Source organism: Nilaparvata lugens, chromosome X, assembly GCF_014356525.2.
Source record: "Nilaparvata lugens isolate BPH chromosome X, ASM1435652v1, whole genome shotgun sequence".
Classification (NCBI taxonomy): Eukaryota; Metazoa; Arthropoda; class Insecta; order Hemiptera; family Delphacidae; genus Nilaparvata; species Nilaparvata lugens.
The window spans coordinates 1,401,620-1,416,763 of NC_052518.1; the positions used below are offsets into that span (position 1 = coordinate 1,401,620).

General features: G+C 31.9%; 1 protein-coding gene across 1 annotated transcript in view; it reads left to right on the forward strand.

Annotated features, from left to right (window-relative positions):
• Positions 1–482: 482 nt before the first annotated feature.
• The window catches only part of LOC111045067, a 117,676-nt gene continuing 103,014 nt past the window's right edge, over positions 483–15,144 (forward strand). The window contains exon 1 of the mRNA XM_022330374.2: positions 483–715. Within this exon, the coding sequence (XP_022186066.2) occupies positions 597–715 (119 nt within the window). The 5' untranslated portion in view covers positions 483–596. The remainder of the gene's footprint in view (positions 716–15,144) is intronic.

Sequence of the window (15,144 nt, forward strand, 5' to 3'; positions counted from 1 at the left end):
ATCTGCTTTGTCGAATGATAGAAAAGATAGCAACACAAGCGTTAATCAAATACTGTCATTGTAACGTGGCCATCACTATAGTCATATACTTCCGTCAGGGACTCCCCACCAATAAGAACCATACGAGTTTTATCATTACTATAGTCATAGAGAATATATATTGTATATATTATATATCTCTTGAATGCTGTGTTATATAGTCCAGTCGCCAGCCAGATAACAACATCTGGAGTTGAATAATGTTATCAAACGCGACGACGTATGAGATGATATTGGAGTGGTGCCATAGAGACGCGTATCACAAAGATGATACGTTTCGCCGGCTAATTGAGATTACACATTGTGACAGTGAGAGAATCGTGCAACGCGGATCCGAGAAGAATCTCCCAGAGTTGGTACAGAGGGCCCATGCCGCGTTGCAAATTGCTAACTGAAAGACAACGACTGGTACGTTGAGGAAATGAAAGTGACTGACTGAAGATGGTCCGTTTCTGGAAGATGTTGAGGTTGTGGGGGAGCGGGTGGTGGTAGAGGAGGAGGAGGAGGATTGGTCCCCCACCAGATATCACCACCAACATCTTCGGCTTCTGCAGGAGATGCCAAAACCCAACCTCCCGTTCCCGAATTCAGACGTCGTGTCAGCTTCTGTGATCAGTAGTCGTACGCGTTCCCTCAGGATCATGGATTTGGAAAAGTGCTTTTGGATAAAGACCAGGTGAGCCAACTACTTATCACTACGCATCCACACTGGCGGTCTCTGCATATCTACTACAAACATTGCGTGGAGATCGCCGATATACAAACTCATATAATCAGAACAAATTAAACACTCAACATGATATCATGAACCAGTGATAAAATTTATGTTATTTTCCATGACGAAACACTTCATAATAACTTCTTTGTAGTCTAGACTCTGTATTTTCACGTGGAAACAAAGTTAAAATATTAATGGGTATAAATTTAATGTATATTGATGGGTAAATGAAAAATTAGGTAATTAATAAATCAAGAGATATCTTGAATCAGTTGAATCAGATGTTATTTTCCATGACAAAACACTTCATAATAACTTCTTTGTAGTCTAGACTCTGTATTTTCACGTGGAAACAAAGTTAACATATTAATGGGAGTAAATTTAATGTATATAGATGGGTGAATGGAAAATTAGGTAATTAATAAATTAAAAGATATCTTGAATCAGTGATAAAATATTAATTGATGTTATTTTCCATGACGAAACACTTCATAATAACTTCTTTATAGTCTAGACTCTGCAATTTCACGTGGAAACAAAGTTAAAATATTAATGGTAGTAAATTTAATGTATATAGAGGGTAAATAAAAAATTGAGTGATTAATAAATTAAAAGATATCTTGAATCAGTGATAAAATATTAATTGATGTTATTTTCCATGACGAAACACTTCATAATAACTTCTTTGTAGTCTAGACTCTGTATTTTCACGTGCAAACAAAGTTAAAATATGAATGGGTATAAATTTAATGTATATTGATGGGTAACTGAAAAATTGGGTAATTAATAAATCAAGAGATATTTTGAATCAGTTGAATCAGATGTTATTTTCCATGACAAAACACTTCATAATAACTTCTTTGTAGTCTAGACTCTGTATTTTTACGTGGAAACAAAGATAAAATATTAATGGGAGTAAATTTAATGTATATAGATGGGTGAATGGAAAATTAGGTAATTAATAAATTAAAAGATATCTTGAATCAGTGATAAAATATTAATTGATGTTATTTTCCATGACGAAACACTTCATAATAACTTCTTTATAGTCTAGACTCTGCAATTTCACGTGGAAACAAAGTTAAAATATTAATGGGTGTAAATTTAATGTATATTGATGGGTAAATAAAAAATTAAGTAACTAATAAATTAAAAGATATCTTGAATCAGTGATAAAATATTAATTGATGTTATTTTCCATGACGAAACACTTCATAATAACTTCTTTGTAGTCTAGACTCTGTATTTTCACGTGGAAACAAAGTTAAAATATTAATGGGAGTAAATTTAATGTATATTGATGGGTAACTGAAAAATTGGGTAATTAATAAATCAAGAGATATTTTGAATCAGTTGAATCAGATGTATTTTCCATGACAAAACACTTCATAATAACTTTTTTGTAGTCTAGACTCTGTATTTTCACGTGGAAACAAAGATAAAATATTAATGGGTGTAAATTTAATGTATATTGATGGGTAAATGAGAAATTAGGTAATTAATAAATCAAGAGATATCTTGAATCAGTTGAATCAGATGTTATTTTCCATTACGAAACACTTCATAATAACTTTTTTGTAGTCTAGACTCTGCATTTTCACGTGGAAACAAAGTTAAAATATTAATGGGAGTAAATTTAATGTATATTGACAGTTGAATGAAAAATTAAATAATTAGTGAATTGAAAGATATATTGATTCAGTGATAAAATATTAATTAATGTTGTTTTCCATCACGAGACACTCTATAATAATAATTATAGAAATCACTGGTACCCTCTTTATATTTTTCACATAAACATAACTAGTCTCGAGCACTAATCAAATTTTTAAATGTATAACTCTATAATAACTTTGTTGTATTCTAGACTCTGGGTTTTCACGTGGAAACAAATTTAAACAAAAATGGTGTAAATTTAATGTACTGTATAATATTGGAAGATTGAATATTAGATTATTGTTAAATTAAAATGGGCTTGATTTAATTATGATTGAATATTATAATGGGTGTGAAGTGTCAATACAATTAATGATGATAACGTGAATTTTTCATAAATTAATAAATTTATATCTAATCATAAACATTGAAAACATTGAATCATAAACATGAGTTCAAATAAGAAACGTAGCCCTATAAATCACTATATAGTCCAAGTTTGTCTGGGGTTATCACAGATAATCTAAATCACATCCAATGAAGTTTTATTCAATGGTATTATCATTGAATAATGATAATTATCATGATATTATCATCCCTGATATACATAACAAAAACAATAACATTCAAAACATTCACTTGAGAATGGCTTTAAAGCCGAAAAATGTTGCGAATAATAAAAAAAAATAATATGTGTGCTTTGATTTTTAGTTTTTATAAATATAGATAACAAATTACGTGACAGATTATATAAAAGGTCTTCGAATAGAACAATACTGGTTGCTCAAGAAAATTCTTGTCTGCAAACAGGAGTTAAATGATAGATTTATGATACTAAATGGATCAATTTTCAGTTCACGCCTATCTGATAACGATGAGTTAAGACGGGAAATTTGATCTCATGTTATCTCGGGATTTGTCATTATAATCATACACTTGATGGGATTTATTGTGAATTTATACTCGATCACATGATTAACTTATGAATGAATAATATACATCATTTTGGAGAAATACGTATAAAAATCAAAACAATGCACGAGTAAATTAATTAGATTGTCCTCAATGAAAATGATAAAAACTATTTTTGTGTGAAACTTTCATTACAGATCAGGTGTATTTTCTAGTGATTCCACCCTATAAATCAGAAAAAGTGTGCGTCGTTTCTTAATATTGGTGTAACATTCAACCAATAACTGATCGTATGAAAATAAATCAATCTTCTATTGGATATGAAAATCTTTATTTTCCAATAAACAGTGTCTTGCTCTGCAAAAAAATTAAATCCAGTAATATCCTGATATTAGTTCGTGAAGTAATTTATTTGTGAATTGAAAGTGTCAACAAAATCTTTCTGGGATTGTTTGTTAAAATAATTTAGAAAAGTGACAATTCAGAATGAAACATCTTATTTCGCATTCAACTACTGCTATAATTCAAGCATTTCGGAATAAAAGTGTTTAATTATTTATTTATCATTTGTAATCAACTTAAGGACAAAGAAACAGACTACAGTCCAAAACTTCTTTTCATCCCAATTTCATAAAATAAATTGTCCAAATAAAGGTTATGTGCGACTTTCCAATTCTTCACTAATTTCCACATTGAAACAAAACACAAACACTTTTATTAATTTTGTATTAATAATTTTATTAAAATTTTATAACACTTTTATTAAAATTTTGTATTAATTATTAATAAAAACAATTATTAATTTTGAATTTAGAAAGATTAAGATCCGAATTGTTAGCAAAATTTCTTCTACTTAGTAGGCCTACTCAAAACTGTAAAATAAATATTAATTTGAAATATTTTGTTCCGAAAATTAAAACAATCTTCTCCACTAGAAGCACAGCTGTGTTGGATAATAGGTTTGAGTGATAACTCCTATTAGTCACAAAATTAGTGCAAAATAATGCATCAATTTCAGTGTTCAGTTTCATAATAATATTATGGTAATATCCCGGTGTTTAGATTGTAACTTCATCTCCCAGTTAGTTCAAAAAACTAGATCAATGTCTTGGCTAAATTTTATAGTATCAGATTGTCGAAAAGACCTTTAATAGAATCTATTTCTAGCTATATCTTGAGAAAGATATGCTTCAGTTATATCTTATTATGAACTATTACGTTATTAAGCTTCACACTAATGTTTATTCACGGTATATAAGAAACTCGACTGCAGAAAAATGACTTAAAATGAAAATTGTTACGGAAACTGCAGTTCGAGACTTTGTTTATCTAATTTAAAATAATCAGCCATGAAATCTAACCAGAAGGTTTATCAGAAAGGCTGAAAATATAGAGCTGTTCCCTACAATTTTACCCTTCAGAGATTGCAGAGAGAATTTTCCTCAAGAGTACAGAGGATTTGAATGATCACTCAAAAGTTAGCAGACAAAACTTTTATTGCTCAAATCAACATCTCACTATTGAATTGACATTGAAAATTATAATTGATCTTTCGTCCTAAGCAGAAGTGTATTGAAGACTTTGTTCACATAATCCATTTCCCTTGTAATGGAATTTCTCTTATAACTAGTAGCTCTGTGAACAGTAGACCTCGCGCAGTTATAAACCGCAGCCTCCTCTTTCAAGAAAGTTCGAGAGACAATACTATGTTATTTTAGTTATTAATTGCATGCGCTATTGCACGCAATCAATAGTTCATTTATTTATTCACAATGGAGACAACGGGTTTCCCCAAATATGTCTCCTTAACAATGAAATAATGATAAAAGAAAATAATACGTACTTATGTAATAATAAATAATACAAACAACAAAAATACCGCCTAATTCAAAAATGAAAAATACAATGATTTCAAATACTTATGAAAAAAGTAAAAATAAAACAAATTGAGAATTCAAAATTCCAAAACTTATAAAAATTAAAGAATATAATAACAATAATAATGAACAAAAATGTTATCAATAGAATAAATGACATTTATAACTGAACGACGTCCCAAACCATATGCACATCCACACTGATACACCAACTATTTTTTTGATCAGATCATGCTTACACAAGATTTAATTATCATATAACGTTTTCCGGAATTTAACACGAGAAAACCAGAATACATCTAGGCGCCCAGACAAGCTGTTATAAGTTCTCTGCATCCTATTTTAATAGTGCATAAAATTGCATTCAATGAGGCATGCAATTTATAGTCTACACAGCTGCTAAGTTTTTACCAAGTTACATTGAGATATTGAATTGCATGCGTTATGGCATGCGATTTATAATCCTCTCGTCAGCTGATTTATGAAGAATAATACTATAGTCTGATTTTTACTCTAATATTGGCTCATGAAGGAGGCTCCTATTATTATCCTTGAAATGCAAAATTTCCAAAAACCTTGTATATACGTCGACGCGCAATTTGAAAAGAACATACCTGTCAAATTTCATAAAAATCTATTACCGCGTCTCGCCGAAAATGCGCAACATATAAAACATATAAACATTTAAACATTTAAACATTAAGACTTGAATCTTAGACCTCACTTCGCTCGGTCAATAAACTAAATCACAAGAAATTCGTGAGACATATAAACCTTGGAAACCGTCAATAAATGTTTCAGCACTCAAATCAAGATTTGCCGCTCAAGAAAGATAATTAAAAACACAACAAAAATCCAAATGATAGCGATTGATTCTATATGAATACAGTTATTCCAATTATCAACTAACAAGTAATCACTCCAAAACTAATAGAAGTTTACCTATTTATTAGATACAAACTTGTTTTTTCGAATACGAAGTGTAAATTCAGAGAGGTTCAATAACAAATATTTAATTGATCTTGAAAATTTATTATATACACTGGGAGGGAGAATAGCGGCTGGATAGATTCTCAATAATTATTCTTAAAAATAATTGGATCAGCATTATGATTTTTTCCAGCTCTTAAACCATTTTGACATTGACGTGATATTGTTGTGGATATCCTTTGCTATCAATAAGGTTGATGGAATATTGTTAAGTAATAAACACGTGACTTATTCTATGAGAAATATCCAGCACACTCAATGAACATAGGAGAGAGTTACAAGGGTTGCAAGTTACTATAATATTATAATAGTCATAAAATAACGGATGAAGATTTGTTATTGAAATCATATGTTATAGGCTACTGAAACAGTAATGCATGCTCGTATTAATTACGTACATTTTCTTGTTGAAAAGACAATATTTAGAACGATTTTATAACAATTTTATTCACCACTTTAGTTCAAGATTAGAGAATATCCACATTGGAGCCTACATGATTGACAAGGTGATCAACGTCAAATACTGCAATCGTTATCACATGGTTGAGATATCCCATGGTATAAGGCGTGATGCACCAAATTTCACTGATTTCACAAATTTCATAAGTTTATAGTCCAAGTAGTTGTTTTTCGTGAAGCTATGTGACGCTGGTAGTCTCTCATCACCCGGTCGTGTGTTAATGGGAAGGATATTTTATATCCTTTTATATCTATTCTTCTTCTAGGATTTATTTTATATCCCAAGAGAAACAACAATTATTTGATGAAACACCGCCGATTTATGAAGTTACATCACATTATTATATTATCGTTATTCCAATTGAATCCAATCTTTATTCTCATTGATTAATTTAAACTTTGTAAAATTCGTTGAATAACAAGCATTATCGTCATTCAATGTAGATTAGTGTATAAGCCAGTAAATATTGTAACATACATAAATTAAGAAATCTAATCTCATCTAATCTAATACTGTGCAGCTCTTGAATACCAAATACAGTATTAAAATAAACAGTAGTCGACAGTAATCAGCTTGAGTTGACAAAATAATCTGCTAGAAATGCCAAATGTAAACAACCTATATCATGGGATATCTTCCTATCTTTTCTCTATGCCAGTGTACAACGGTGTAGCTGACCATATATCAGCCTGCAACGAAAACTTGATGCAGTGAAGCTTGACGAACTACATGGCTCAAGTTCCCATTTGTTCAGTATCTCAAGACTTGGTCGAAATCTTAGACCAGTTATAGAATAGACAACGGCTCATTGTATATTCATACTGAAAGTCGATGAAGCCAACCAACATCTACTGCCAAATCCACCCATCTTGACGTCACAACAGTGACGTCACGCATCGTAAAGAAATTATAGAAAACTTTTTTGAGTTTGTTGTGTAAGTGTTTGTGGTGTTTAACTTACATTGTTGTTAAACAATGCATTGTTGTTAGCTTGGTTGTGACGTCAAGATGGGTGGATTTGGCAGTAGATGTTGGCTTCAGAGGCTAGAATTCCAAGCGTGTCTATTCTATAACTGGTCTAAGGTCGTAATAGGTGCTTGATGAACTGAGAACTTGACGAACTGAGCCCCTCCAGGAAATTCATTGAACTTGAATATTATCAATAATATAATGAAGGAAAGGGTTGCCTTAGGAAAGGTGTATTAACTTATACACACGTACGCGTTAGGAAATTCACGAATGCATTATCACGTCTGAACTACTGGACTGATTTACTTGAGTTTTTGCAAATAGATTCTTAATTCCTTGAGGATGGTTATAGGCCTATTTTGAATTCTTCAAGATTTTAGTAGGTCAAGTTTTCAGTCTGTAAAATTTTCAATTGGACTCTTGCGAGGCACGGGTATCTGCTAGATAAAACAATTTCAAATTGCCTGTTGGATAAAAAAATCTTTAATTGAATGGAAACGACTTGATATTGTCAAACCACTGTTTTATTAAAACAATATGAGATACTAGTTTTGTTTGTTACACTAATCTCGATTAATCAATCAATCTATTATAATAAATATCGGGGCACCGAGCTTCGCTCGTTATTTATTTATAAACCATTGATAAACAGAACACAATAATTCTTCAAAATGATTGGGGAAGGACTAACAGGCACAGCCCAAAACTGTTTCTTCCCCAAATTTTGATTTATACACTATAAATATTCCAGAAAGTAGATTATGTTCCATACACTTGAATTCAGGTTCAATTTTCGGTCCAAACATTTAAAAACAAAATAGTTCTAATTTAGATTATTTACGAACCAAATTGAATAACAAAATAACACTCACTAATCACTTAGAACTGTTAAATAATGATTAAGTTTGAATATTATGATATACCATCTCATGTCAACAAATCAGATTATTTTGATCGAGACAATTAAAATTTCTAGATTTCTCGCGAGATACGGTAAGCTAATTGATTACACAGCTGATCTCCCACACAGACACATACATACGCATCTTCTGTTATCGACAGACGACGAAATTATCATCTGTTTTTCCAAGGATGAATCCTTTCCATGTCCTTCAGCGAGTTTTCCCAGGGATGAGACCTAGTGCAATCGAATTTTTATATCATAAACCTACTATGTTCCAAATTTCGTGAAAATCGTTAGAGCCGTTTTCGAGATCCGTTGAACATAAATAACCAGATATAAAAATATAAACAGATTTACAGAAATTGCTCGTTTAATATAATAGGATAAGCAATCCCTAATGAACTAAAATCTTAACTATTGAACAATAGAATATGATATACTCGTTTCATTTGTAACAAAGATTTCTAATAATCAATCAATCAATCTATAATAATGATAATAATCAATATCTTATTAACTGAAAACTTAAACGTTGAGCAGTAGCATATACGGTATGGGTGAAGCTCTTTGATTGGCCATTAGCTGTTGTCAAATGAAAGTTAACCTCTACTGTCATTGGCTGAGACAATACACGCTCAAGTTCTCCAAATAAAAGGTCATCAGAACCTTTCAACGACAACTACTATGGGAGAGAAACTTAGTAATGACAAAACCTAATGGTTTATATGAGAAGGAATAGAAGAATATAAAATTTGAGAATCAGTAAAGACAAAAATACAAAAACAACATCAATAAAAACAAAGGTAGAAAAATTATTGATATGTATGGATAAGCCAAATTCAAATTTAAAAGTGGAGTAACAAGATGGGCGAACTAAACTACTACTAAATATAAGACAAAGTTAGAGGTGTTGTACTAGTCAAAAATAAGTATGTTCATCTAAAGGTGCGTACAGATATACGCGCCGCGAACATGAGCAATTCACTTTTAATCAGCTGACTATATCTGTATTTCTACAGAAACGGTAAGATACAGATATAAAAAGCTTGGCATCAGCTGATTAAAAGTGAATTGCTCATGTTCGCGGCGCGTATATCTGTACGCACCTTTAGCTAGACATGGAATCTTTTTTTATTATCCTAGTTATTTACATTGTTTCTGATATGTTCAACTGTCTGCTTTGCCATAGACATGTAGAAATTGAACATTTTCTTCACCCTTGAACTTATGATTTTTTTCTATTATATGCTCGGGTATCTTATTTGAATCTCCCAAAAATTTGAGCTTCGCCCATATAGATTACTAGTGAAGTGAAACCGATTACTAGTGAAACCGATCCCCAGTTTACTAGTGATTGATAATGTTGAAACAACTGAAACCAGTATTTCATTATTGTTTCAATGAATTAGTGATTTCCATTCAATATGAATATCCCCAAAAACATCACCTTCACAAAAAAAAACAACAAAAATTTCAAGTACTCTTACTTGAATAACCTATGAAATAGGTTCTAATAATCTATTATCATTTGCTATTATACAGTTTCATGTCACGAAGAATACAATAGTTAGAGAGCTTTGAGTCAAAATTGATTTGACATGATCTTGTCCTTGTATTTTAAGCTTACTAGAAACTTTTTTTTGAGTCGCTCATTCATTAATTCTCCAAGGAAATTCCCATCTATGCTATAATCATATCCAACTTTCAAAATTGTGTCGATTCTTTGATCACCAAAGTAGCATTTTCTTCCACTTTGGAAACGATGAAAAGCAGTACAGCTTTGGACACTTGTTCATCAATACTATTACAAGGAACAATAACCACATTAGCGAGGCTATAGTGATGTCCACGTTATAATAGCAGGGAGATAGGAGAACAACGTTGCCGATCCTCTGTCTTGTCAATGCTTTCTATAGACGGTAGTTTATACAGACAGGTTTATTGATGCAATATTAACTGTTCATTCTCGTTTAAAATAATCAATTATACTTTTTGTGTAGTTGAGAAGTTGATATTGTGGTAATTATTCATATTGAATGAAGAAGACTGAGAAATTGTCAAAAAACCACTGATTTATTGATAATTAGAAAGACCGGTTTCGGTTATTACACCATTGAAAAATATTCTTTCTTGCTTAATAAAAAATAATTGATTATTGAATGAAAAAGACTGAGAAATTGTCAAAAAACCAATGATTGCACCATTGTCAATGGTGTAATAACCGAAACCGGTCTTTCTAATTATCACTAAATCAGTGGTTTTTTGACAATTTCTCAGTCTTTTTCATTCAATAATCAATTACATTTTAATAAGCAAGGAATAATATTTTTCAATAATTTCATAGTAAGATGAAATATTTTGTTGATTAATTATAAATTCTACATTGTTAAAAGGAGATCTGACAACAGAGCAAAGCGAGAAAGAGATAGCGCTATCCGCTTTGTTGAATGATAGACAAGGTTAGCAATACCATGGCTAATCAATCAATCACTGCCATTATAACGTGGACCTCACTATAGAGCCTTAGTGACCAATAACGTTTGTAACTCAAGGGTTCCGACATCCAACATAATAGAAGAAGGCTTTTCGTAGGCAGAATCAGGTGTCTCCAACAGGTGGCTGGACATTGTTCTTCAACACAGAGGCGTTGATCACTTAGAATATTAGCGCAGTTAATGATTTTCTTGTATTAATTGTTCATAACTAGATATAATAGGTTATTTGAAAAAAAATCACCCATTCCTGCACATATGCAGTGAATATAATTGTTTTGGCGCACGCAAATTGATTCAATATAGGATTTCAGTGGCTACAATTAGTATTACACGATTATTTAAAAATATTATGATAACGGCGGTTTAAAAATTGAAGGTAGTAGGCTCTATAATTGAAAAGTTAAATTTCCAAGTCTCATGTTGTCATGTTCATCTGTATATATAAAAGCGAAATGGCACTCACTCACTGACTGACTGACTCACTCACTCGCAGAAATAAAAATCTACCGGACCAAAAACGTTCAAATTTGGTAGGTATGTTCAGTTGGCCGATTAGAGGCGCACTAAGGTGAGATTTGGAAAAATTTCCAAAGATACGCCCAAAGTTAGCGTTTTCCCAGCGTTTTTTTGCTTTTTATCAGATTTATCGAGAACAAATGAACAGAAATTGTTCAAATTTAGTACAGAAGCTAAGCTAGGGTGTAATAATATTGTGTTAGAAGGAATTTGAAATAACGCCAAAGATACGCCCAAAATCTGCGTTTTTCCAGCGGTTTTTTGCGCTTTCTCAGCTTTATCGAGAACAAATGAAGAGAAAATGTTCAAATTTACTACAGAAGCTCAGCTGGGGTGTAATAATGTTGTGTTAGAAGGAATTTGAAATAACGCCAAAGATTAGCGGTTTTTTGCGTTTTCTCGGTTCTGATCTCATTTTTGGACGATTCAGTCGGGGGTCCAGGGGGCGGAACCCCCTGGCTAGACGGATATGGCGAGCGAAGCGAGCCTGATGACTGGTATTTAATAATAATAATAAGCTTATAGCACATAATACAACTTGGTTCATGCTTCATATTTGGAAACAAGAAATAAGTAGTGTTCTCGACGAATATTTCCTACACAGAATACATGTGAATGCAACAGGAATTGGTATAAACCTGTTTTTAGTATAAGGATAGGTTTCGTCAGTAAAAATTCAGTGCATGTCTCTCGTTCATGTTTGAATGCAATTTAAACACGTAAAACTGTCGGTCCCGGCTGAAGTATGACAGTCGTAAGGCTCACTGACGGCTTGAATTATATATTCAGGCGAGGTGTATCTTCCGTCAGGAGCTCCCCGCCACTAAAAGCCTTACGAATATTTTAATGCAATTTATTGGATGAAAAGACTAGAGATATTGGATAGATACCACAATATCACCTTCACAATTATTCTGAAAGAAATTCATTTTATTCTAGAATTCACGATCAGTAGAATAATTAGAATTGAATGAAAAAGACTAAGAAATTGTAAAAAACCACACATTTATTGATACTTAGAAATATCTAATCTATTAGAATAGATCACAATAGCAACTTCTCAACTACACAAAAAGTGAATAATTAGTGGTTTTATTTCTGTCGTATCGATAGCAAGGAACTTGTAGATTCAAAAGATAGGGCCACTAAAGGAACGTTTTCATTGAGCAGATTTGACTGACTGGTGCAGTACACTTGTATAGCACACAAAAGCTACTTCGAACGGATATTTTCAACTTTTCATCTTTTGAAAAAATTGAGAAGTCAATGAGATTGAGAGTTGACAAGACGGGACGATCGCACTGATATCATTAGACTGTAAGGAGCAATACAGCATGTGCTGGAATAATTACCGTATAAGGTTAATACAGAATGTGTGTAACTTACTAGAATAACTTACAGCTTTGTTATAGAGGCTGGCTTAAAATTTCGTCTCCATGAAGCCTCTTCAAGCCTCTGAAGTTTTTGTATTTTTATTAGAAATTTATTTTCGATTGTGATTTTTTATATTTTGATTTCTTTCGTGTATATTGTGTTGAATTGAATTAAATTATTGGTTGATCGATTGCACCAAAGTTTCAAATTTGCGAAGCTAAGAACTGATGCCAGATAACTAATCTCACGCATTACTTACAAGTATTCAGTGAAGTAAGTAAGACTAAGTACAAAGTACTAACTACAAAGAAACGAAGCTCTCTAGTCGAATATTTAAAATTATTGGTTGATCGATTGAAAGTTGCACCAAAGTTTTAAACTTGCGAAGATAAGAACTAAAGCCAGATAACTAATCTCACGCATTACTTACAAACTTACAAGTATCCAGTGAAGTAAGTCTATATAAGTACAAAGTTATAACTACAAAGAAACGAAGCTCTCTAGTCGAATATTTAAAATTATTGGTTGATCGATTGAAAGTTGCGCCAAGGTTTTAAATTTGCGAAGATAAGAACTGAATCAAGATTACTAATCTCACGCATTACTTACAAACTTACAAGTATCCAGTGAAGTAAGTAAGACTAAGTACAAAGTACTAACTACAAAAAAACGAAGCTCTCTATTCGAATATTTGAAAAACCCAATGATTGATCTTAAACTGTAAATTATTCGGTACAAGTTCGCCGGATGTTTCACACAATCAGTTCGATGTACTTGTCGGCGCAGGTAGAAAGAACTGATTTTCAATATTCTTCTCCGATCAACGGTACAGAGTTCTTTGCCTGAAAACCTCTCTATATCTGAAACGATTAGAACTACGGTTGAGGCAGGCTTCTCTGAGTCTGTTCATACGATGTAAATTTAATTTATTTTATTTATTTATTTATTTATAAGCTTTACAAAGGAGCACTCATTGGGAGAGAAAAACTAAGGATACTCCTTGTACTATTTCTCTCCCAAATTTAGATAACATTTTGAAAGTCCGAAATGATTTATGATTAGGGTTATGATTTCACTTTTCTAAAATTTAGTCCATTTTCACTCATACACAACGAAAACTAAGAATTTTGAATTTTTACGGTTAATAACAGAATATAAAACAAAAATATTACCCTCATATATTTATGTAAATATGTAATAAGTCTACAAATAAAAGCTATATAACAAAGTAATCTTGCATTGTTTTTCCAACGGAAATTAACTCACTCAACGACTATTTATCGGATCAAGAGTGACTTTGAATTTGTATCTCCATATTCCACTTTATTCCGCTTTTTCATTAGCGAATTGAAATGAATCTGTTGAGTAAAACGTTGGCTGGCTTCAAATTTCTTGTACATTGGCACCGAAGTTTACAATTTGCGAAAATGAGAGCTAGAGCCAGTCAGCCAGCTCACTAATCTCAAGAATAAATCAATATAATTATGAATTTCAAGTTGTGATCATATTCACATCTTATTGATCATATTGATCAATTAATCATTATGATTAATAATTGTGGCTATGATTATGATCACAATTGATCATAAGTTGTGATCATATTTACATCATATTCATTCAATTGGGTATTAGGCCGATGCACACCAGAGAAACATGATATAAGTCTTTAGCTGGAGTAAAGACAAAATTGATATTTGGGATAAAAGCGGGGTGTACAAACTTAAATGTGATGATTGTAATGCTTGTTACGTGGGTCAGACTGGTAGAAGTTTCAAAAGTAGAATTAAAGAACACATCAGAGATTGGAATAAACAAAATGGGGAATCTAAATTTGCAGAACATTTGATAACAAATAATCACAAGTTCACAGTTAAGGAGAATGTTGAGTTTCTGCATGTTAATAACAAAGGCAGATCTTTGAATATTCTAGAGGCTTTAGAAATAACAAGAGTAATTAAGGAAAATCCCCAGTATAGTTAAATGACCAGATTCTTTCAACCAGTACAACACTACGAATTTAGTTTTATCATAAACATGTAAGCATACATTAGTCAATATTTTTTCCATTTACATATTTGTTTTATTATCTTTAACATTTGTTTTCTTGGTTCTTATTTGTACTAAAAGTAAATTTTATTATCATGGCGATTCTGTTGCTTAAGCCGCCATTTTGACACACCGTTGAGGGGGAGGAGACTGTCTAGCTAGGCCAATGGCAGGCGTTCATGCCCTCG